General features: G+C 34.8%; 1 protein-coding gene across 2 annotated transcripts; it reads left to right on the forward strand.

Annotated features, from left to right (window-relative positions):
• The first annotated feature begins 1,358 nt into the window (after positions 1-1,358).
• Positions 1,359-23,063, forward strand: LOC135793641 (ras-related protein Rap-2a-like). Of its 2 annotated transcripts, XM_065304670.1 has the most exons (5): positions 1,359-1,433; positions 20,593-20,718; positions 21,018-21,128; positions 21,484-21,907; positions 21,970-23,063. In XM_065304670.1, the coding sequence occupies exons 2-5, from the start codon at positions 20,630-20,632 to the stop codon at positions 22,273-22,275; spliced, it is 930 nt and encodes a 309-aa protein (XP_065160742.1). In that variant the 5' UTR covers positions 1,359-1,433; positions 20,593-20,629; the 3' UTR covers positions 22,276-23,063. The 2 variants fall into 2 exon arrangements, with proteins under 2 accessions (XP_065160742.1, XP_065160743.1); XM_065304671.1 differs by lacking the exon at positions 21,018-21,128.
• Positions 23,064-23,102: the final 39 nt, after the last annotated feature.

A 23,102-nucleotide genomic window follows, 5' to 3' on the forward strand; every position in this document is an offset into this window, starting at 1 on the left:
AACACATAAAATCAATAAAAACATTTATTTCTCCAAGTGCAAATCTCGAAATACACTCGAAAGTGCAATTTACTCGACGATTTTGAAGTGGTCGAAAGAATTCACAATGCAAAAGATTCTAAGTGCAAAATACCGCGCACATTCCTAGCTCCGAACGCGCACATCGAACGTGACAATCAGCGAGCGACACAAAGATGTGAACGACATCCAAGCATAAAGAGAAGAAACGAAAGTGATCGAAGTGCTAAAGAGCAAAAAACGCGAGGAATTTGCCATCCGGCACGATCCGCATTCTACGAAAAGATTCTGGACATTCGAGATATCTACTAAATCCGGAATTTGACATCTCAGTTGTAAATTATTCGAATTATTAAACGCAGCATTTTATTCAAGCCTCATAAATAAGTTGTAAACATTAACTTTACGAAGACTTTTATGTACTTGTATTCCCATGAGTTTTTAAAGTGTCTTGGGTATTCGCAGGCTTCCCAAAATACACGAATTTTATTTCCTGTGATTTGCGCGTTTTTAAAATACATTCGTAAATGTTGAGATGCAGAGTGTGAAGTGAACGAATGATGTCGGCTTAGCGCCGCCGCCGCCGAGTGAAATTTGAAGAAAAGCGTGATTGAATCCGCACGCCTCGTGTGAAATACGCGCAAATTGAAAGGATGCATATTTACGCCTACACACGATAACATCATGCAAAACGCGAGCAAACATACGAGTAAATACATTCGTTTTGTTTGCTTACAAAATCGATTCGGGATGTATTTTTTTATCTCCTGTGCCAACAGATAATATTTTTGAGGTTAAAAATATCAAATGTCAAAATTTTGAGGTTAGATATTTTAAACTACTAATATTTTATTATTTAAAGTAAAGGATTCGGTGTGTGAATGCAGGATAAATGTCGGGCACATGGCGATGGCGCATTTGCGCAGAGCGCACGCTCCCGGGAGCCCCGTCCGGCCGCCGCCGCCGCCGCCGCTGCCGCCACTAGCCATGTCTACCTGTTGGTTCCCAGTTCCAGTCCTAGGTGCCAGACCGTCTGCGTCGTACCAGTATCGCTGCACCATCCGAGCCGTCACGTTCGTCCTGCCGAGGATAACTCACGAGTATACTAGTGTCGAGAATACGAGTGCAAAAGAACCATCAAGCGGATCAACGCTCACACCCACACAATACCGTCACATTTAGGATCAAGTCCTGAACGAGCATCATATTTCCAGGAGGGCAGATTATTCGCCGTAAATTCTAACTTTTAATATTTAATTCTAAATACGCATTAAATATTCAAACGTATATTATCATAATAACATGATAACAATAACTATTGTTTAAAATATAAAAATTTAAAATATTTATTAAATAATTGTGCGTCGAATTTATTGGATTCATTATCAGGAAGAATTTTTGAAGAAAAAGTTACGGTGAGTATTATTTTATAAGATTTTTGAAATTTTGCTCCGCCTACTTCTTTACTGCGCATGCGCAGTAGCTTTACAAAGAATAGTTTATTTAAAATTATTTTAATGTAGAAATAATCTAATTATAAACAGCAAAAGTATTTATTTCTATTTTTTCAAAATTGCTCCGCCCACTTTCGTACTGCGCATGCGCAGCAGACTTAAAATAATAATTTAATTCGTCATCAATCTAAAAGTTACTCTGAAATCAAAAAATTCTTATTATAAACACCAGTATTATTTATTTCTATATTTTTCTTAAAATTTGCTCCGCCTATTTTTGTACTGCGCATGCGCAGTAGCTTTACAAAGAATATTTTATTTAAAAAATTAATTTTAATATAGAAAAATTGAATAATGAACAGTAAAAGTGTTTTCGTCTATTTTTTTAAAATTTTACTCCACCTACTTTTTTACTGCGCATGCGCATTAATTTAAAATTAATCCCAACATAGAAAAATTAATTTTACAAACAATAATTCTCATGTATCTCGTCTTTGTCCTTAATTCATAAATTAAGTCATGCTTAATTAGAATCGAACTTGGTCTCGCCATGCACAAGCGGCAGTGGCTGCGTAACGTGAGACGTGGGCGAAAAACAATTAATTATACGCAAATCTACATAAACCTTACACAACGCGAAAGCGCTGCCCGTGTCACCTTCGTGGTAATAAAGTTTCATCAAACTCGGTATACGCTTAGATTACGTTACGCTAGGCAACCCAAAATACAATAAAATTTTTCTCATTTCTGTCTCTCACAGAATTGAATTTAATACGCTCTAATTATTATGTGAAATTAATCAAATATTGTGTTGCTAACTGTACGTATTAAATAATTACGGCTGGATTATGTTGACGTAGGTTAAGTCAACATAACCTACAACAACAAATTAATTACTTTGCGCGTAAAGTTACGTATATGTTTGGTTTTAGATTACTTTGAAATGCCCACGTATGCAACCCGTTGTGCGCTGCACTTTAATTTATACATTTAGCACTGTAAACTTTTCTTTTGTTTGTGTGCGCTAGTTTGCTTTTGTCTCGCGTCCATTTTGAGCGGTTACATTTTATTGCGACGTCACTGCGCGTGTAATTAAAGTTGCTTGCTTCAACGCCAAGATAAAATTACGCGGATTGTAGCGAATACAGAGATAAAACTTTGATGACATTTTTTATTACACAACTTTTTTGTGTTTTCATTTATACCATACATAATCAACGTGAGCGTTGAATAATTTATAATTTGAAACGTTTAATGAAATTTATTTTTCGTCAAACTAAAATGTTTAAATTAAAAAGTTTGCGTTTAGGTTAAAAGTAAAAGTTTATTAAATTGAATAATTTAATTTATAAAATGTTAACATATGCAACCATATTTACACAAATGTCAAATGTTCCAATGTGGAATTATGCATCAATATAGATGAACATAAAGTTGCCTAGATGTTACGAAATGCAAATCAGTTCGATGGAATGGCACAAATCGCATGAATCGTCATCGCTGAGACGGTACGTGCCGTTGGGACGTTAATTACGACAAGTGATCGCTTAATTGTCATCCAGCATTGCGCTGTAGCACGCCCCGATGCTCGCCGATATCATCGGAGATTATACCGTTAAATATTCAAACGCAGCACAGCGTGTAAATTAAGTTCCAACATGGCGGACCCGCCAGACGTTACTAATCCCATTTCAATTTCCTGCTTTGATTGAAAAACGTTTAATATTCTCAGGTTTTTCTATTAATTTTAGTTTCAAGTCGTTTAGAAATACTCTACGCATCCAAAAGTTATGCAACCCAACTACCAACTTGCAACACAACAACAAGAAGATAACTTATATTTATTGCGGCACTTTCCGTGCGCTCATGTGCGAATTAATTCCGGTTATGCGGCAGAATATTCCCACTTGAAGTGTTCTCCGGCGTCGTGTTTCATTTTTAACGCGTCTACTGCAATACGCTTCGAGCACTTGTCTTAAAAAGCATAATTTATAACACAACGAACAAAAAAACACAATGCAGTCAAATATTTCACTAAAAAAACGCACAACTTTGACATCATAAACATTTGTAATTGCAAATTGAGGTTAAAAAAATATGCCGCGCTGAAACCAAATCAAATCGGTCGCATTGCGTACAAAATTGTGCCCCGCAGCAGTTATTTTGCACACGTAGCATATATATGAGTTAAAATAGAAAATAGCAGGCAAAAAAAACATGGAGGGCGAGTTGAGGTAAATAAAAAAAATTGTAGTAGCAGGACGGAGTTCAATTAAACTGTCGACCGTTTATTTCGAAATTACTTTCGTCGAGATAAACTCACTGCGAACATCAGAGCTCTCGAGTGAGGTTAGCTTTGGATTGGGTTTTAATCAACTTCACTAATGATTTACAATTTGTGCACTCCACGACTTTCAACTAAAAATGATATACACATAAATAAAATAAATATATTTCGACGAAAAACAATAAATAAATATTTCAATTAAATAAATAAATGGATGTAGGTATTTCCATTTATATTCAAATTTGTTATTTGGGTGGCCTAGAGTAAATGTAAATAGAAATATGGAATATTATTAATTACTGCGGACAACTAATTTACTTTGATGAAGACTAAAGGATTTTAAAACATGGTGGGCGATGAAATATTGAGTGTACAACGCTTTAAAAACTTTTTTTAAAAATATTAACTAAATAAAGTGTTCTTAAAAGAGAACAGAGCCGTAAATATAGAAAAATGTATACGTACACAAAATTCCAATGCAGTTACATGAACTTTACCGAAGAGTTGGTTGTGGTAGTGCCAATGCGATTACTTTGGCGAGTAAATTGAATTAAACATCGGTAGGGGGCGGAAGTGAGCCAGACGTCGACGCGCCCAACACGGCGGAGACGTGTGCGCCCCCTTGAGGAAGGGAAAATTTAATCAAGCGACGCGGGGAAAATTCCGAAAAAGGAATGTAAACACTTGGAACACAGCGCGAAGAAAAATAGTCAAACACCACTCATTGGAAATATGTTATTAAATGTCAAATTGCTCAGCTACTAAGTTAATTACTCAACTTTATATTATATATACAATGTGTTTTGTTAGGTAAAAATCAATATGTCAATGCACTATTGGTTATTCTAGGTTAGGTCGTTGCACTCATCAATTTCTCGCCGCGTTTCCTACAATTTCCGTTTGGATTTGTTTTGCATTTCGATTTTCACGTGTATCGAGTAGTGCACATCATCAATATCCAATCCCTTTCGACAACCGGGCAGCATGAAAAAACTCATAAAATATACATCTCGACAGACAACAGCGCCAACCACAACAAAAAACCCTGAAATACACAAAATAGGATTGTGTAACTTATACATAGGCAACCGAATATGCATGACTACACGAATAACGCTTAGAAATGGACGTGCGAAATGTGCACGGACGCGATAAAAACGCGTGGGAGATTCAGATTTTATTCGATTCGTCATGGCCGGGAATCTCTGGATGTGATTTATTCGCGCGCATCCACGCGAAGGATTTATTCGCAAGCATTTTGGCTGACATTTCGCGAGTGGAGATGACGTGAATTGGAAAATAAGAAAAGTCATACGTCAGCGGCACGAAAACTTCACGAGAATTGAATGTATATTTGTATATTTGGTTGTCTATAACATTTTTCACATTCTGGATGCGTATTTATCTAACAGGGTTGTTTATTCATATTAATTCCCCTTTGGATTTCCTAGTTTCATAACTAACTGGTGCAGTATTGTTGGAATTGTAGATTACGCGTGCGTTATTTGTGTTGCGGACGAATCTGTTGCTGATAGCACGGCAACTAAACCAAAATAAACTAAACGTGGCGTTTTGTTCGTTTGTTCACTCGCGCTCGAGGATTTCTCTCGAGTTAGGCAACTTTGCGGCAGTTGCGTGAATTTGTCGACTTTTCCGAGTTTCCGGCCAGCGCGTTCGTGTGTTATTGTTGAGTTGGGATTAACGTACCTGCCGAAACGCAACGAAAACCGCTCGATAACTGATACTACGTGCCAGATGTCAAACACCACAGCAACCAACTATACACTAATATATAACACATGTCGTACCATTTTTTTTGTGTTATAGGCAACCAAAACAACAATATTACATTGTATTGTTCTAATTTGTTTCTGAAGTGGGTCGTTATTCATTGAAATGTTATTAAACTTTATCGATTCCCTCCAGTGACCATTATAAAATCCATAAAACAGAATGGCGCGCGCGTCGCTCGTCCAATCGGCGATTTATTACCCACTTACGCTTCTTAAACTTTTCTTTTCGATTTATACGCACACAATCGCACGTACACCACTGTTATTTACATCTTAAAGAATATAAAACACAAAAAAGTCTTAATACATTTGCGATTAGGAATTATTAGAGTATTAGGGTATTTATTTGTTTCGAATGAAAGTCTTGACGTCGTAATTTCGTTTCAGGGCGAACGGTGCTGAAATTGTAAAAGAGACGAAGGGCATTTTATTGCGTTTTATTACCGCACGCGTTTTATTGCAGATAAAAGTATTGCAAGTATTGCAGGTTTCGAATGCTGTGAATGCTTTGCACCGGATTCGTCGGTTTCGCAGGTATTGCAATATATTTGAGATTTGAAGCTGCTCGGCTCGTCTTGATAATTGAAATCGAACTAAAACCAAAAAAAAAAATGGACGAAATAAAAGGAATGGTACGAGTGAAATCAATTTGTTGGTTAGATCCGGTTGGGATCAGTCTAAGAAAGCAATAAATAATAAAATCTTTGCTGATGGACTCGTTTAATTGAACATGAAAAATTCAAGTTCATATAAATTGATTTTTTGAAGTAATACGCAATTGTTTTACAATGTTTTAATAAAAAATTTAAAATTAAATGTTTCCTTAAAGTATTAAAGACCTACGCGCATGCGCATGATGTTTTTTCAAATTATTTATAAACCAGCCATTATATAACCTCAAAAATAACAAATTTTTGTTTTATTTTTATCTCTAATATAGGTTATGTTTGTTTTAGTAAGTTTATACTTGGATTTGTAAGATGATTAATTATCCCTTCTTTAATTCCTTTATTTACGAGGTCCTGTCGAGTTGTTGACCACCCACACAGAGCTCAGTCCCCTATTGTTCCTCCACCGGCGACATGCGGGAGTTTTCCGGGAGCTTTTGGTCTCCCGTTCGCCCTCCAGACAAATAACGAGTATTTGTAAAGAGATAAAGTGTAAAAAAAGGACGTGAATCAAAATGAAACAAAAAAGAAAACAACGGAAAATCGATATCTACAATCTTAAAGTAAATTACATTAAAGTAAACAAGAAAATACCATTTTCTTAATTGTTTAATGAAGAAATAAACAAAAATTATAAAAATTATAAAAATATAAACATTTTCGTTTCCATTGAAGTGTTTTCAAGCAAATATTCAAATTCAAATTGCTTAAAGAGATTTTCCAGACGTATTCAAGCATTGAAAACGTTTGAGGTTATGTTACCACCATTTTATCATTATTTTTACGTCTCACTTTGCTTTGTATCCCGTCTGGTCCCTTAACAACATTAATTATTCTTGAATAAACCCATGAAAAACTCGTCCAACTTGACGAATCGCACGTAAAATCCCTCAAATGAAATAAATACTCAAAGGATACTCTTAAACGCCCAAAAACACCGAAATAATTTAAATATTTTTGCTGTAAATTTGCAAGAAAACGTAATCAAAGCGCACGAATATTCCATACAAACAGTGGCCAGGTTACATCTGGCAAACATAATAAGCATTCGAGGATGTGCGCTGCTAGGACAAATAAATAAGATAAAGGACAAGCGTAACGCGACCCGAACACGAATGAAAGCCCCGTGGCCAAACTCCGACCAGCCTGAATTCAGCTGGGAGCGTTCTGGATTCGGGTCCTGGATTGCAGGACGAAATTTCGAGGATCCTTTGCATGTGCGCTGGGAGGCAGAACTAAGGAACTAAAGGTACAAGAGTAGATATAATGCGGCATAGTGCGACGCGACACGAGTGAAAAAGATCGTTATCCTTTCCAGGACTAAGACTAGGATAAGATTGAGAGTGTGATTTGGTTCAACTTGACCTTAACCTCAAATTTTGTCTATATTGTCACTATTATTTTCAACACCTTCGTAAATTATCCTGTGAAATTCAAGAATTTAGTGATCCTTTGTCTTTTCGTGGAGGGTGAAAATCCGGCAGGTCATTCCCATCAACAGGTTATCCTTATCGAAGGACCAACGTTCGCATTACGCCTGCTTGCTGCTTTTATCGGCTGGATTTATTACCGCAATTTAAATGTCTAGGACACTCGTGCGGATAGGTGCTAAATTCAAAATGGCTGATTTTGCACCGGCAGGCATATATATTGATCCGTAAACTCTGAAATCGCTGATGCATTGTGTTTAACTTTTTATTTTGGATTGGGTTATGTGTTTTTTGTGAAGTATTGTGTGTTGCCTATATTACGCCACGCTGAATTTTAATGCGGCGCGAGTAAATGGTGGAACAATAAAACCGCAACCAAAAACGCACTGAAACTGAAACTCGAAAGTAATTTATATTCAAATGCGTTGCGCGTTCGCGTTTGAATTTGATTGCGAACGTTGCGAACGGTGAACGATCGGAGATGTTGATGTTCGAAAGGTCAAGTCATTCAAATTTATGCTCTTATGCTTTACTTTACTTTGTAAATCTTTACTTTGTGGTGAAGTAAGTAGATTTCTTTCTAAAATAAGAAAATACTACTAAAACATCAGGAAAATATTGAAAATTTTAATGTAAAATAATTTAAAAAATGATTTTTAAGCAAAATAAGTCATCACATTAAATTTTCTTTTATTTATATATTTTTTTGTTTTTGAATGGAAATGTACGAGATAATTAATACTTCTTTTGGTACAACACTTAATTTCCCCGATGTTTTCAGGTTTTATCTCGTCGTTTGGTTTTTTTCTTTCTTTCATCATTCTTCATTTATTTTTTCTGTTGATTTCGTCGTGGTGGGTTCGAAAGACGCGTTTTTTACGTTTTTGCATTCATTGTTGTGGTGGTGGGTGTTTTTCCGGCGAGTGCGTTGACTGTCTGCTGGCATTTTCCGGCCTACGCTCGCTGCAAACAAGAAAAACGAATTGTAAGCAGAAAATTAACATCTAACTTTAATATTGACTAAGTTTAGGTAGTGAATGGTGGTTTGGATTGCATCGTTAATTTTTTTATGGCTATAAATGAGAATTATTACTCTTTTAGGTGTTTTTAGTCTATAAACTTTATATTATCGCAATAAACCAAATTGAAACATGAAATAATCCAGAAGATTTAATTAATTCTTTTAAATTCATAGTTTGAATTTATGCAACCAGTTATACACCAGTTGCCATGCCACCTAACCTCTCTTTAATCGTCCTCTACGCTTTTCTTCCTTTCTGTTAAAGAGAAGGTAATAGTACGCTACTTATAGACCTCGAAATACAAAACGCCGCACACATCACAAGAGTAAATAACGAAAGACAAAGGAAACAAACGAAGCCACACGAGTAGTCTAACAGACACGCTTTGAGAGCTTGCACAGCTCGCGCACTCGAAGGTTTTAAGCGTTTCAAGGCTAAAGTTTGATTATTGAAAAGGCGCCAATCGCGAGTTGCAAATTGCGCGCCGTGGGAAGATGAGTTGCACGCAGAAGCTGTTAAAGCTTTATCAAAGTATCAAAGTATCATCAAAGCACAGCAGATAGGTGTACTTAGACATAAACGTGAGAATAGAGTCTAGAAAAGAGTTTGTGAAGTGTAAGCCGCATCATTAAAACTTTGGTTGGTCTTAACCTCAATTTTACAGACTATCAGTAATAGACTGGAAGTTAAATTAATTTCAAGTCATTAACAAACACTTTTAGATAAATTTTCATGTATAATGTTGCTGATTAAACGACCATAAAATAAAATAAGAATAATTTGGTTGTTTATATTAATTTTTTTGTTATAGCGTTACAGTTTCTCTGTGTAACGACGAAAAATATTTTTATTTCTAGAAATTATGAGCTAGAATATTTTTTCAAAGACATGACATCGATGGTAACATTTGAAATATTGTTGTAATTATGATTCCAACATCCCTACAAATTGCAATGCAAATTTCTATAACTTAAGCACGATTTTTCAGCTAATTTGTTGGGGTGCACGTTGCGTTACTAGAAAATCATTTAAACATAACACAAGTGAATACAACTGAGCGACAAGAAATTCATATGTAGACTTCAGAAAATATTTACCGGCATTTTTACAAGAGTAATTGAGTTTATAAGCAGCTTACAAAGAATAAACAGTTGCCTATTTTCATAAAATCACAATATTTGGTTATTTTTATAATTATTGTGGTTATAAAGTTGCATAACTTGTTCAAAAATACATAAAATCAATTTTTTTCATGAAAAAATTCATAAAACCTGCGAATTTAAACTAAAAACTTTTAAAAACTCCAAAATTTGATTACGTGTTGTTTTTCGATGTAACGACACCTCGATATAATAATATCATAATAACAGTTTGTAAAATACATTAAATGTTATCATATATCTGAAATAAAATAAAATATAATTTGATTAATTACTCATGGTGCAGTAAAATGTAATGTAATGATCCAATAATGTAGATAATTGGAATTAGTTACATTTTAATGAATGGCCATAATGAAACCCAGCGAAATATGTAGGTATTGAAATAGTAGCAAGATAATTCTATTTAAATTTTGCATTAATCCAATGACGCATTAAATTACCACTTTGCATCGCAATTTTCTACATTCCACAGCGCAATTTATTCCAAATGAGTAAATTAAACATACGCCTATGCTGCTACATTCAAAACTGATAGCCATTCTGCATTCAGTCGTAAATTGCATTCGGATACAATTTTATTTTATTATTTTTTTCATTCGCTTTTTTATTTCGTCGTTACCATTCAGGTTTGGGTTCGAGCGATGGCGAAACGGGCGAAAACAAATTTAATTAGCTTCGTGCACGTACGCTCTTCAATAAAATACGCGTACAATAATGTGCGTTGCTATATCAAGCGATTAATCCAGCAGTGTGGCAATCGGCTTTTCCAGGCTCTGTCGCTTTTGAATCATTCATATGAGAGTAATAAATCGATCAAAAGCGGGAAAAATTGAATTTTGTTGGAAATTTTTTTCTGTTTGACAATATGTTGAAGTTTTTATATACTTTAATTAATTCTTTTAATAAATAATATTAAAATATAAAACATGTTTGTGGAGATGTTATTAAAAAGAGAATTTAATAAATATTTGAAATACAAAAGGAATAATATATGTGAGTTGTTGTTGAAATGTGAATTGCGAGAGAATAAAAATATAAATTTTTTTGTTCACGGAAATAAAAAAATGCGATAACTTTGCAACTATAAAAGATAGAAACGTGATTTTTGTTGATACGGATTGTAAATATTGTAGCCTAAAATATTACCAGTAAATATTTATTAAAATTTACATTTAAATACTGAAAAATTAATAAAATTAATGAAAAAACATTATTTTTTTTTAATTTTCTGGAAATTTTCAATAAATTTACTTTAAAAATTAAATTTTAACCTTTAAATAACAAGTTTATTTCAAAATGACACAAATCTCCTTTAAAAGTAATAAATTTGGTTTTCTCTTTGTTTACTTTTTGTTTATACATTTTTATTCAAATATGCCGAGACGTCGTTGAGAGAAAAACTTCTAAGTACCTTCAAGTTTCATTCAAACTTGTCGAACTGACATCAGCCGAGAATAGAGATATTGACAATTTGCATGCAAAGCCACTTTTGATTCACTTTTCTCCGCTCAATAACAACAACAAAACAAAAAACCAACAAAGAAATTCCCAACACAAAAACTATAACTCAAAGAAACTTCTTAGAGTATCATCATCATTATTTAAAACTTTAAAACCTTTTGATACTTTAACTTAAAACTTCAAACTTAAAGGTTAAAGGTAAACTTCTTCTTCCAGTCTACTCCCTTTAAAAATTCTACTTTTAAACAACTTTTTATAATTACCTATTACTTCAAAATTCGTTTTTTTCTTTACCATAAGAATAAAACGCAATAAAATAAAATATTTTATATTAGAAATTGGAATTTACTGTACGATTTACTGTAGTTTAATACTTATCGTATATCCTCGGCAACAAGTAAAATAGTTTTATACTGCCGGAGATACGAGTAAAGTAGCATGGAAGCAGAATAAAATAAAAAGGGGACTCGGTAATGTAATATACAAAAGGAAAACGAACGCGCCGTGCAATATCTGTCTGTTGACATTCGCCGGCATTTTGTCTTCCGGCTTTGCTCAAACAGCTCTCACGGCAAACAACTGCCGTCATTTTTCTTCCGGCGAAGAAGTCGGTTAGTGCTTTGAGTCTCCGTTTCTAAGCTTTTCGTTCGGGAAAACGGCGAAAGTCAGCGCGGCGCATTCTCGGGAAAATTCGCTCGAAAAATCTTATTCTCGTCAAGACATAAATTGGGAATCAAGAATATTTTATTAAAAATTAAACTATTTCGTTGTTTATATCTATTTTAAATTATTTTGATAGAAATAATTCAATATTTAATAAAATTTGTGTGTCTTTGTTGTGAGTTAATGTTATTAGATTAAATTATTAATTGTAATTGTTGCTTTGATCAAATAAACACTGACCGCAATAATATTACAGTAATAATAATATTACAATATCATAATAATGTCGTGTATTATTTACTTAACAGAATAACATTTACTTCTAATTGCAGACAATTTCATGTTTTATAACAAAATAATAAATAATAATAATTAATAATAAAAAATAATAAAGAAAATAGTATATTAAGTATCAAGTGCGCTAAGCGGCACTTTAACCACGTTTAGTGACGTGTTCCTTGCGTATTTTTTCTACTTTCACTTTATTTCCACGTTGAGTTTTTGTATTTAAACTTTTTATTTTAAAACTTCGCGCTTTTTCGTGTACTACTGGGAAATGTGTTATAAATGGTTATAAATACATGGGAGACGCAAACTCCAACCTGAGACTAAAGTACTTTAGTCATGACCTTGGCCGTCCGTGATTAAATTACCACTTTTTATGTCTTAAAACCATGGAAAAAGTAAAAAAGATTTTTTTTCAAAAAATCTATTTAATACTTTTAATTTATAAAAAACTAGCTTTAACCCGCGGCTTCGCTCGCGAATATCTAAAATAATGAAGTTGCTTCCATACGCGTCTGTAGTCACAGAAGAAGTAACAATGAAGTAGAATGGCGGGATGTTTAAAATGGCTAAAAGTATAGTCTATGGAAGTATAGTGTACAGTCTCCATAGTGTAGTCAATTGGATTTGATGTTGACGTAGCTGTCGGTAATACAGTGTGATAATACAGTGTGATGGTACTATAGTACTTAGGTTTGAGCTTCATTGCTGGAATGCTAGATGGCGTTAAAGTAGTCAAATAGCCAGATGCAGAGGTATTATTGGCTAAACAATTTCTTTATTTTATTTAAATAATAATTTTTTTTTATTAAATAAAAAGTAGCCTATAACCATTCGGGGACCACTAAGAATATGTGTACAAATTTTCATGATGATCGGTTAAGTAGTTTTTGCGTGAAAGTGTAACAAACATCAGGACATTCGCATTTATAATATTAGTAGGGATTGTCTGTCTATTGATATACTTACTAAGTTATAACATTAAATATATTGTGTCGAAAATGAAATGCAAAATTTCATATAAATTCACAACAAAAACAAAGTTTAGCATCCAAAGTTGGGCGTATGTTAATGTTAACTATTTCGGGCATTTACACAATTTGGAACATTCACAGTAATCACAGCTCCCTGATGAAAGCAAAACGCAGAACATTCCCGTCATAACTGAGGTAAACATTACTAATGAACTCTAATCAACTCGTGATCGCAAGCAATGCAGTAATTTGGCAACGCGTCGCGCAATTTCAACTAAACGCTTGCTATTTGGCCACGCACCAAGTAATCAACACATTTAACCAACAAAAACAAACACTAATAATTACAATATAAATTCTCTCACTTTTACCAACAATAAATAATTTAAAACAAATCGTAGAAATAAATATCCCACACAGCTGCAGTATTTTCTTAAGAATTTACCTCTTTACCTGTCCTTGAATTACCTTTGCGTCTCCTGTGATCGTGGCTAAGTGATTTCTGCTCCAGTGCGCTCTTTGTTGCCTCCGCCGACACTAGTTTACTACTTTACTTAATACTCCGGTTATAATAGCAGGTGCAAGTGATACCATCCGGTTACGAGCGGGATCTTGGGATGTGCGGTACGAGAAATGAGAAGGACTGATGCTGCCGAGGTGTGCTTTGCAGCTGAGACGAAGAGATGATTTACTATTTCATCCCTCGAAGGCGTTGTTTTCGCCTGCGGAATATTCGGAACGCATCCGCATCCATCCTTGTAAATCTCGAGGGTGGAAGACGCTGCTCGGCGTTGGTTTACGTTGGAGATGATGCAGATGGAGATGTTTGCGTTTACCTTTGGATTTATTTAAGTTGGAGGTGGATTTTGTCTAACGGTTGGCATTTGCTTTCACGTATTTTGCACATTTTCATTTTACACATATAACGACAAAGTCGATTTTAATATATTTTTAACTGTATTATATTACATATTTGCATTTTTTTGTTATTTTACTCAGAAAATGATTTTTTCGAGTGGCGCCTCCACCAAAATGTAAAAACTTTAATATCTCTGAAACTAAAACCGATAGAAACATGATTTTTTTTGTAAATATAAAAAATAATTTCATCTATAATATAGAAATCTAATTTTATTAATATTTTTAAGATTAAGACGCTATTTGTTTAATTAAACCTTTTTTCTGTTAAATTACCTGATTTTTGAAGTTGTTTTCTATATTTTCTTGTCTGTGGGTTGAACATCAAGCACAACACATGTCAAAAGTTGTGTTACTTGTTTTCCCTCGTTCCCCGAAAACTTTCGACGCGATTCGTATCGTGTATGAGCCGACGCCGAACGTTTTATTAAGGCAATTGTGATGAGAGTAAACATTTCACCACTTTGTGGCGCACACGCGAGCTGGGCCGGAAAAAACACGCAAACGTGCCGAATTGGATCATCGTGTCTAAGCCACACACGTGTCGGCGAATTTTAGTGAGTGGGAAGTGCTCTCGTAATAGCACAAACAAAAAGAATCAAAGAAATTTGAGATACAGAAGATTTTTGTCAATGAGGTGTTTCTTTGTAAATGTGGTTGCATATGTTACATGACTTGGATATAACTTGAAAACAGAATATTTTATGAGAAAAATCTTTGAAAATACATACTTCTAACACTTCTAACTTACTTCTATTGTTGACTATTGTTAATATTTTGGTAATATTTTATTAAATATTGCTCCCACAATCGCAAAAACACCGAAATATAAAAAAAAGTAAATTAAAAAAATAAAAATCTTAGTATTGCTTCTATGTATACATGGTTGCATACACTATGAGAATCCCTACTAATATTATAAATGCGAAAGTCCTGATGTTTGTTACACTTTCACGCAAAAACTACTAAACCTATCATCATGAAAATTTGTACACATATTCTTAGTAGTCCCCGAATGGTTATAGGCTACTTTTTATTTAATAAAAAAAATATTTTTGAAATAAAATAAAGAAATTGTTTAGCCAATAATTCTTCTGCATCTGGCTATTTGACTACTTTAACGCCATCTAGCATTCCAGCAATGAAGCTCAAACCTAAGTACTATAGTACCATCACACTGTATTATCACACTGTATTACCGACAGCTACGTCAACATCAAATCCAATTGACTACACTATGGAGACTGTACACTATACTTCCATAGACTATACTTTCAGCCATTTTAAACTTCCCGCCATTCTACTTCATTGTTACTTCTTCTGTGACTACAGACGCGTACGGAAGCAACTTTATTATTTTAGATATTCGCGAGCGAAGACGCGGGTTAAAGCTAGTTAAAAATATAAATACAGAATAAAAGTGTTTTTAACTCGCAAAAGGAATACTTAACGACTAAATTTTTGATAAATTTAGATTCCTAACAATATTATTAACAATTCTTTAAATTTTAGTGTAATTTAATCAAGTATTTTAGCAGAAATATAAAGAAAACAAAGTTTTCTCAAACTTTTCCAAATTGAGTAAATTTACTGACGAAGTTAAGTGTTGCTTGTGTATACTGTATCGGTATTAATCTTCGTAACCTGATAATAGCATTATTAAAGCATTAAGCGCATTAATATAACGCAATCAAGTGTAATGGATACGTTAATACCGAGCCAACCCTAGGCGCTATACGCCGCTATGTTGCTTCATGACGCCTTTAATATCCATTGTCCATCACTTAAATGACACCCTTAAGGACCTTGAACTGTGATCAGTTTTCCTCAGGCACGCGCTAAAATAATACCGATATCTTTACGCTACACCGCGTGGAAAATCAACGCACGCACAATATTGCTAAAGTTCATTATCATCCGAATCATATACTTTCGATTTTTCTCGCCGGCGTTTTCTCTCTGGAGGGGTAATTTTCACGCTTAGAAAAATGTCGAAATACTGGCGGAGCTATTTTTGTGTTGCCCGGAGTGTGTTGGGGTTATTTTCGGTGCAGAATTTACAGGTTTACATCAGCTTTCAGAGGGGGTTTGTGGAAGTTACACACCGGCCTATGCGTGTATTTTAATCGATGTTTACCTTTTCGCCACCTTTTGTCCCCTATCGTGTTACGTTCCCATGGGGGTTGGGCTCTCCATGTGTTGTCATACTTTAACTTTAACCACTTCTGACGGGAAATGTTCAGAGCTTGAATAAACATTACTTTAAACCCGATTTAAAGGTCAAAAAAGAAAAAAGTTGGAAGAATGAAAAATAAAAGTTTGGTTTTTTAAAGATAACTATTAAATGATAAATTATTTATTTCTTTTTTAAAGTGTGGTTTATAGTTCTTATAAATATCTATCTATTGAAATTTAAATTTAGTTTCTATTTCTTTTAGTTTAGAAGTTATAAGCGTTTGAATTTTTTTTTATTTCAGACGCGACAAAATTTAAACTATTTACATTTTTTTTAATTATGCAAAAACTAGAAAAGCTACTTAATAATAATTTGGCGTATTAAAAGTGAATTAAATTCTCTTTATAATGACACTTTGGTCAAATTTCTGTGATTTTTAGTAACTGAGTTATAACGTTTTGAAAATCAACCTAAATCTCAAAAGTAATTCAAAACAGAACAAAACATTTTAAATAAACTTTAATAATAAATTACGGACCACAATTAATTTTATTAAACATTATTTCAAGTTAAAATTATAAAACATATACAGACTTACAAATTGACTCAAAAATGGTTCTCCTATCTTTGATAGTTTTAAAGTTATAATGATTTATGTAAAATATTCAGATAACTTTGCAGCTATTTTAACCTTACTCTACTTCTATCCAAGTATTCCACTAGAACAAAAGATCAGAATGTGAATTGATGATAAAACACGTCGGTCTGAGTCAGTGAATGTGTATCGCGTACGTTTTGCACATCTTCCGGTCGCGTAATCGCGTGAGAAGGGAATCGATAATTCCCGGCGCTGGGCGCACCGGGAACGGGAACGCGTTTGCGGCGGCCGCGAACCGCCACCGCCGCCTCGACGCAATGACGCGTGATAATCACGCATTATTAGTGACATAATAACGTTGTCGGCGACGTGTGGGTGCGCATCTGTGCCGCACAAAATCATTACCATTGCGCGTACGATTACGATTACGATCTCAAAGTACTCGTATACTCACAATTCGCAAACATTGCACGTAGACGCCAAGTAATTACGGGCGCTAATTGCCAATTAATTAATAATCACTAATTAATCATTACCTTAGTCAACATAATGTATCTTATCGTTTCTAGACAAGTCTAGCCGGGTTTAAAATTAATTTTAACACAAAAGATATAGGTTATGGTGTTATTAATAATTTAGAAGAGATTCTCGTCTCTAATTGAGGTTTTACTATTAAATTATTTAAGTAAAACGTGTTTTGTGTTGCATATAGTGAAAAATAACAACTTGGAATAATTTACAACGTGGTACGTTGGTTGCATACCATACCATCGATGTGGAAAAGCGATTATAACTTGATTAAACTTTCGAGATTTGTTTGCAACATTGTGTTTCAACTTCATTTCAACACTAACTCGCTTAACAACAACTTGTTTTCGAAAAGTTCAAGAAAGAAGCAAGCACGATAAGCACAAGTGTAAAGCCAAAGCACGCCCGTGTGAGATTGTACGTTGGCGGAGTTTTACAGTTTTCTGCTTTATCGATTTGATAGCACCCTCGACACTCTGGGCCCTTTTGGTACTCTTGCAGCCCAGGCCGGAATAACCGTTAACCCAGTTTTAAGTTCGCATAATTATCTCTACCCTTTTCCATCAGCTCTGGTAATATTTAATTAAAGCATAAAGTTGTGTAACCGGTTAAATCAATGTTTAAGTTGCGATTGAAGCTGAAATATTATTAATTTTTTGAATAATGCATGTAATTTCAATAATAATTATGTTTCTGTTTGTATTACACTTGAAATGATTAAGGTGCTAATCCAATTACGCTTTGTTGGATTTCGTTGCGTGCGTTCATGCGTGGCTGCGCTGTGTAATGATATGTGTGATGCAAATTGTAATTATGACCGATGCAGACGTGGATGCAAAATGCGAAATGTATGTAAGTGTGGTTGCGTGCATTTGGGGGTTGACCAGGGTGGTGTGAATCCGGGATACAATCACTCTCTCTCTCGCTGGAATGTGTAACATTCATTATCCAATTGTTGGGAGTTGGCGCGTTAGAGAATTTGAATGGACGTAATCACTACTCGCAAATATTGACATGATTGCGTCTATTTCGTCTAGTGATTTAGTTTCTGTTGTTGGTATTGCTTGTATTGGAGAGTGTAACAGTTGGTAGAGTGTGGGGCGTAACTGTATGCAACTTGTACTACATTTTTTATGTATAAAAATATTTATTTTACTTTTTTATGTTGTAACGTTGTTAATATTAATCGTAGAGAAGTGATTTAAAAATAATTAGAAAGGTAAAATTATGTAAATTAATATTTACTAAAAATTTTAATAATAACTTTTGTAGTTTTTGTGTAAAAATGAAAAAAAGCATGAAAGTAACACAAAAAACTTCAAACACAAAATAAAAAGTTAAATAACTTTTGAACTAATATAACTAGAGAGTTCAATTTTGTTTTATGTGGTAAATATTATAAAGGACTATAAAATCTACTAATACTAAAGTTGTTTGATATCACCACTCGATGTTAATTGATCGAAAACATAAAAACAAAGTTTTACACGCAGAGGCATTTTATGATAATGCACTTTCTATGAGAATGTGCATGTACCTCACCTAATAATAAAGGCAGAAATTTGTTTGTTCAACTTGAAGTGTGTCTGCGAAAGCACTCAGCACTCACTCTCAACAAGTGGCGCTAATGAAAATTCGTTCGCGCCGAAACAATCTCGCCGCGCGGAGCGCACAACGCGCACGAATTAAAACCAGAAATGCTTACACACTCAACTGACAGAGCGCAACTCGAAGCGACCGGGCGAATAACTTCCCTCGCAATCTAAAGTGAATTTACTTCGTCTCCGCCGACAAACAGAAAAAAAAACGATTTTCTTACAAAATCCGCAACAAAATACAATTTGATTACTTCAAAAGTAAAGTAGAACACTTTAAACGTAGACAATATTATATTTAAAACGTTTAATTATTAGTGGAATTGCAAACAACGTTTGAAATGCGAAATTACAAGCTAATCACCGTTAATTAATATGCCAGACAAATTTCCCTCTTAGCGACGACTGATAAAACGTGTAAATTATAGGTGAAATTATCGGCTTTTCGCCCTGGGAAGCAGTGGGAGGCGGAAATAAATGGAAATGGAAAGTTCGAATTTAATTAAGAAACCGCAACGCGGCTGCGTAATTACTTGCGCACACCTTCAATACACATCTGTAGGCTCTTTGAGCACCTCTCTCGGAGGAAATTATAAATTACATTGGTTTGACAATATTGAACTTTGGGTTGCCTAGAGTTTGCAAAACTTGTGAAATTTTCGGTTATATAGTTCGCGTGCGTACAGCTCGACAATGTGATGTGATGTGTGTAGGAGTGGTTGCCTATTATTAAGTTTAACTTGCTATTATAAATGCATTAGCGTGGAAATCGCAAAGTTTGCGTCCGGTTTCAAGGCGGATAGTCACAATTGAAAGGTCTAAAGCCAACTAATGACAAAGGGCTTACTTGAGTACGCTCGCTACATATCTAATTATGCAGATTACATGACGTTTATATGCATTTACGGCGTAGTTTACTCTAGGCAACCAAATATACATGAAAAATGTTTGGATTTGTTTTTAATCGGTTTGAATCTAATTTAAAGATAAAAGTAACACAGAATCATAAAATACGCGTTAAAATGGCGCCGATAAAATCCGCCCAAATCGAAACCGAAATATAAATCCTCGAAACAAATGCAAATAAACTAATAAAGCGCAAGATTAGCATTACTGATAGAGATTTAACGGCTTTGTGTCGTGTTTCCACCCACGCGCAACGCACAAAAACATTTTCAATCTCATTGTGATTAAAACTCGCTCACAAATTGATACATTTTTTATTTTCTTGCGTTTTTTGTTTTCAAACTTGTTGTGCTTAAAATAATGAAGATTCTAATTTGTTCGCCGTTTTCTCAAGCGCACATTAACCTTAATTGAATACTCTAAACGAGATTAACGTGAAATTTATGTCTTCACAGCGAGAAATTGAGGCTACAAAATGACCCATCTACGAGGTGCTTTACCTAACAGCCAGTGATTAATGTAAATTGTACGAATTGTATACAGGTGGGCTTAAAATGTGTGCCACGTGTGTGTATAACTGGTTGCCTAAGTTATAATACGTTGAGTTTAGTCTAATTTTGTGTGTTGATTAATGAATGTATGTTGGGTTGCAGATTCAAACTCATCGTGGCGGCACCCGGAAAGAATCAGATGAAGGGCCGCCACCAATTCCGGCGGCGGTTCAGCCTCCAGCCGTCGTTTATGAAGGACGACGATGAGGAACGCAGTCATCCGCCTAGGTAACAAAAAATTAAATAAAAAAATTAAATTTAAACAAAAAAAAAAACAAAGATAAATTTTGTACATAATTTCTAGGTTAGTTTTACTTACTTATATATGAAGGCAGATTATTTATTGACAGATGGATAGCGACTAGCGAATGATGAGTGTGAGGAATGACGAATGGCGAATGATGAATGTCAAATTAGTAATGTCATGTGATTTTAAACAGTACTGAAATACTTTAATTAAAAAAAAAACTGCTGTGTACGTGTGGCACCCAAAATGTTTGGTTCTCTGTTTGATTCTCTCGTCACAGTTTCAATGCGGCACTGCGGTGTCAGAGCATACCGGAAACCGAAACGGTACCCGGCGCGGCCGCCCCGGTCAAAGCACCGCGGACGCCGCGCAGCTCCCCGAGGCGAATGGTGTAAGTACCTAACCTCGAAAAATCAAAACCAAAATAGTATCAATATCATCATCAGTAACTCTATCAACTCCAAAACAAATCAAAATAATCCAAAAATTAATCAATTGGTCAAGTTTACTTCGATGGATCATGTTGAATGTTAACTGTTTTTGAGTTCCCTTTGTAGCCATTTTGTTTTGCGTGACGTCATCCATAGAATCAGTGTATTGGACTATTGAGGAATGTCGTAGAATAAATGTTTGTGCGTGCAAATGTTTGATGTGTGCATGCAAGCAACGCAAACAAACGTATAACTTGACAATAGCTACCCTTACATAACCTCAAACTTTAGGACTAAACCTGTGTTGAATATTAGATCGCAGCGGAGTGAGGAGGGCGAAGCGTTGGACAACAAAGGCGAGGCAAATGTGCGGCATAAAATCGTCGTGATGGGTTCGGCCAAAGTCGGCAAATCATCGCTGATCACACAATTCTTATACGGCACCTTTTCGCCGAAATACAAACGCACAGTTGAGGAAATGCACCACAGCGACTTTAATGTCTCCGGCGTGCATTTAATGTTGGATATTTTGGATACGTCAGGCGCGTATGAGTTTCCAGCGATGCGTGCGTTGTCTATTTCATCTGCGGATGCGTTTATTCTTGTCTATGATGTCACCAATGCTGAAACTTTCGATGAAGTACGCACGTTGAGAGATCAGATACATGAAATCAAAGGGGGCACTGCTGTTCCTATCGTGATTGTCGGTAATAAAGTGGATATGGTTGGTAATCGTGAGGTAGGCAACCAAATATACACAAATTTTACAATGTGTGATATTATGTATGTTTTAATTTAAAGGTTGATACAAGTACTACGGAAACAACAGCAACACTTGAATGGGAAAATGGTTTCGTGGAAGCATCCGCCAAGGACAACATCAACGTGAGCAAGGTGTTCAAAGAGTTGCTTGTACAGGCGAAGGTAAAATATAATCTCAGTCCGGCCCTGCGTCGACGCCGACGGCAATCATTGCCGTCGCATCCGGCGCCGCCTCCGGCCTCTCATAACCCCTCGTCAGCTGTCATCCCGTCCGCCGTTCAGCTGCAACATCTTCAACAGCTGCGCGATCGTCATGGCAAACGCAACTCTTGCATCATTTCGTAAACATACATAACCGTAATATAATGTCAACTTAACATATGCAACCTTATACACATTCCTCGACATTCCAATTATTTTCAATTTTGATGTAACTTACTTAAAATCTACACCAAACTATAAGCAATTTATTAAGTGACATATTAAGAGAAATCAAAAGTAGCTACTTACACCAAAGCCGCCATTTTATTTTTTCTCACATACATTAACACCAAACATACACGCTCGTATTTGCTACCGTTCATAACATGTGACGACACTGTGTGCTAGTACTCATTACTCGTATTTATTCGATTTTATAACAAAATAAACTTAACAACAAAAAAAAACAACTGTCAATATCAGTATTGTGCTAAATGCTAAACTTAGAAACTGGAAAAATCGACATGGTTGTAATGATGTACAATGTACAGATTATTTAAGTTATACTATGCAACCCAATATGCATATACGCGACGTGGTAGTGTTGTATTAATAAGAAGAATACATATTTCAATATGACACTTGCGACAATCTTACATAAATATCAAAAATATCAATGTAAAGTTTCATTCTCAACTGAAATTTCGTAGAGGAACAATTTATTGTTAGACTCATCGTAGGCAACCAGAATAACACGTCTTTCGGACTGGTGCTTAAGAAAATATGTCCAATATTATATCAAAATGTACTGAATTACATGCATATGTATCATATTCAATGTTTGCAAGTGTTGCCAGTATTTATTTATAACAAACAACTAACATTATTATATCTGTGACGGAAATAAACTAAATAAATTATATTGAATTCAAGCGTATGCAACTATAGGCAACTGTATATGCAGCTCGAGT

Source organism: Atheta coriaria, unplaced genomic scaffold (genome assembly GCF_025399875.1).
Source record: "Atheta coriaria isolate IRGN ID8LTWV9N9 unplaced genomic scaffold, Caltech_Dcor_3.1 hic_scaffold_6_pilon, whole genome shotgun sequence".
Taxonomy (NCBI): Eukaryota; Metazoa; Arthropoda; class Insecta; order Coleoptera; family Staphylinidae; genus Dalotia; species Dalotia coriaria.

Excerpts from the sequence above, each read along its gene's own strand:
- LOC135793641 (XM_065304670.1), top strand. The coding sequence starts at position 20,630 with ATGAAGGGCCGCCACCAATTCCGGCGGCGGTTCAGCCTCCAGCCGTCG. Across the intron at positions 21,129-21,483 it reads AGCTCCCCGAGGCGAATGGT|ATCGCAGCGGAGTGAGGAGG; the intron begins GTAAGTACCTAA and ends GTTGAATATTAG. Across the intron at positions 21,908-21,969 it reads ATATGGTTGGTAATCGTGAG|GTTGATACAAGTACTACGGA; the intron begins GTAGGCAACCAA and ends TTTAATTTAAAG.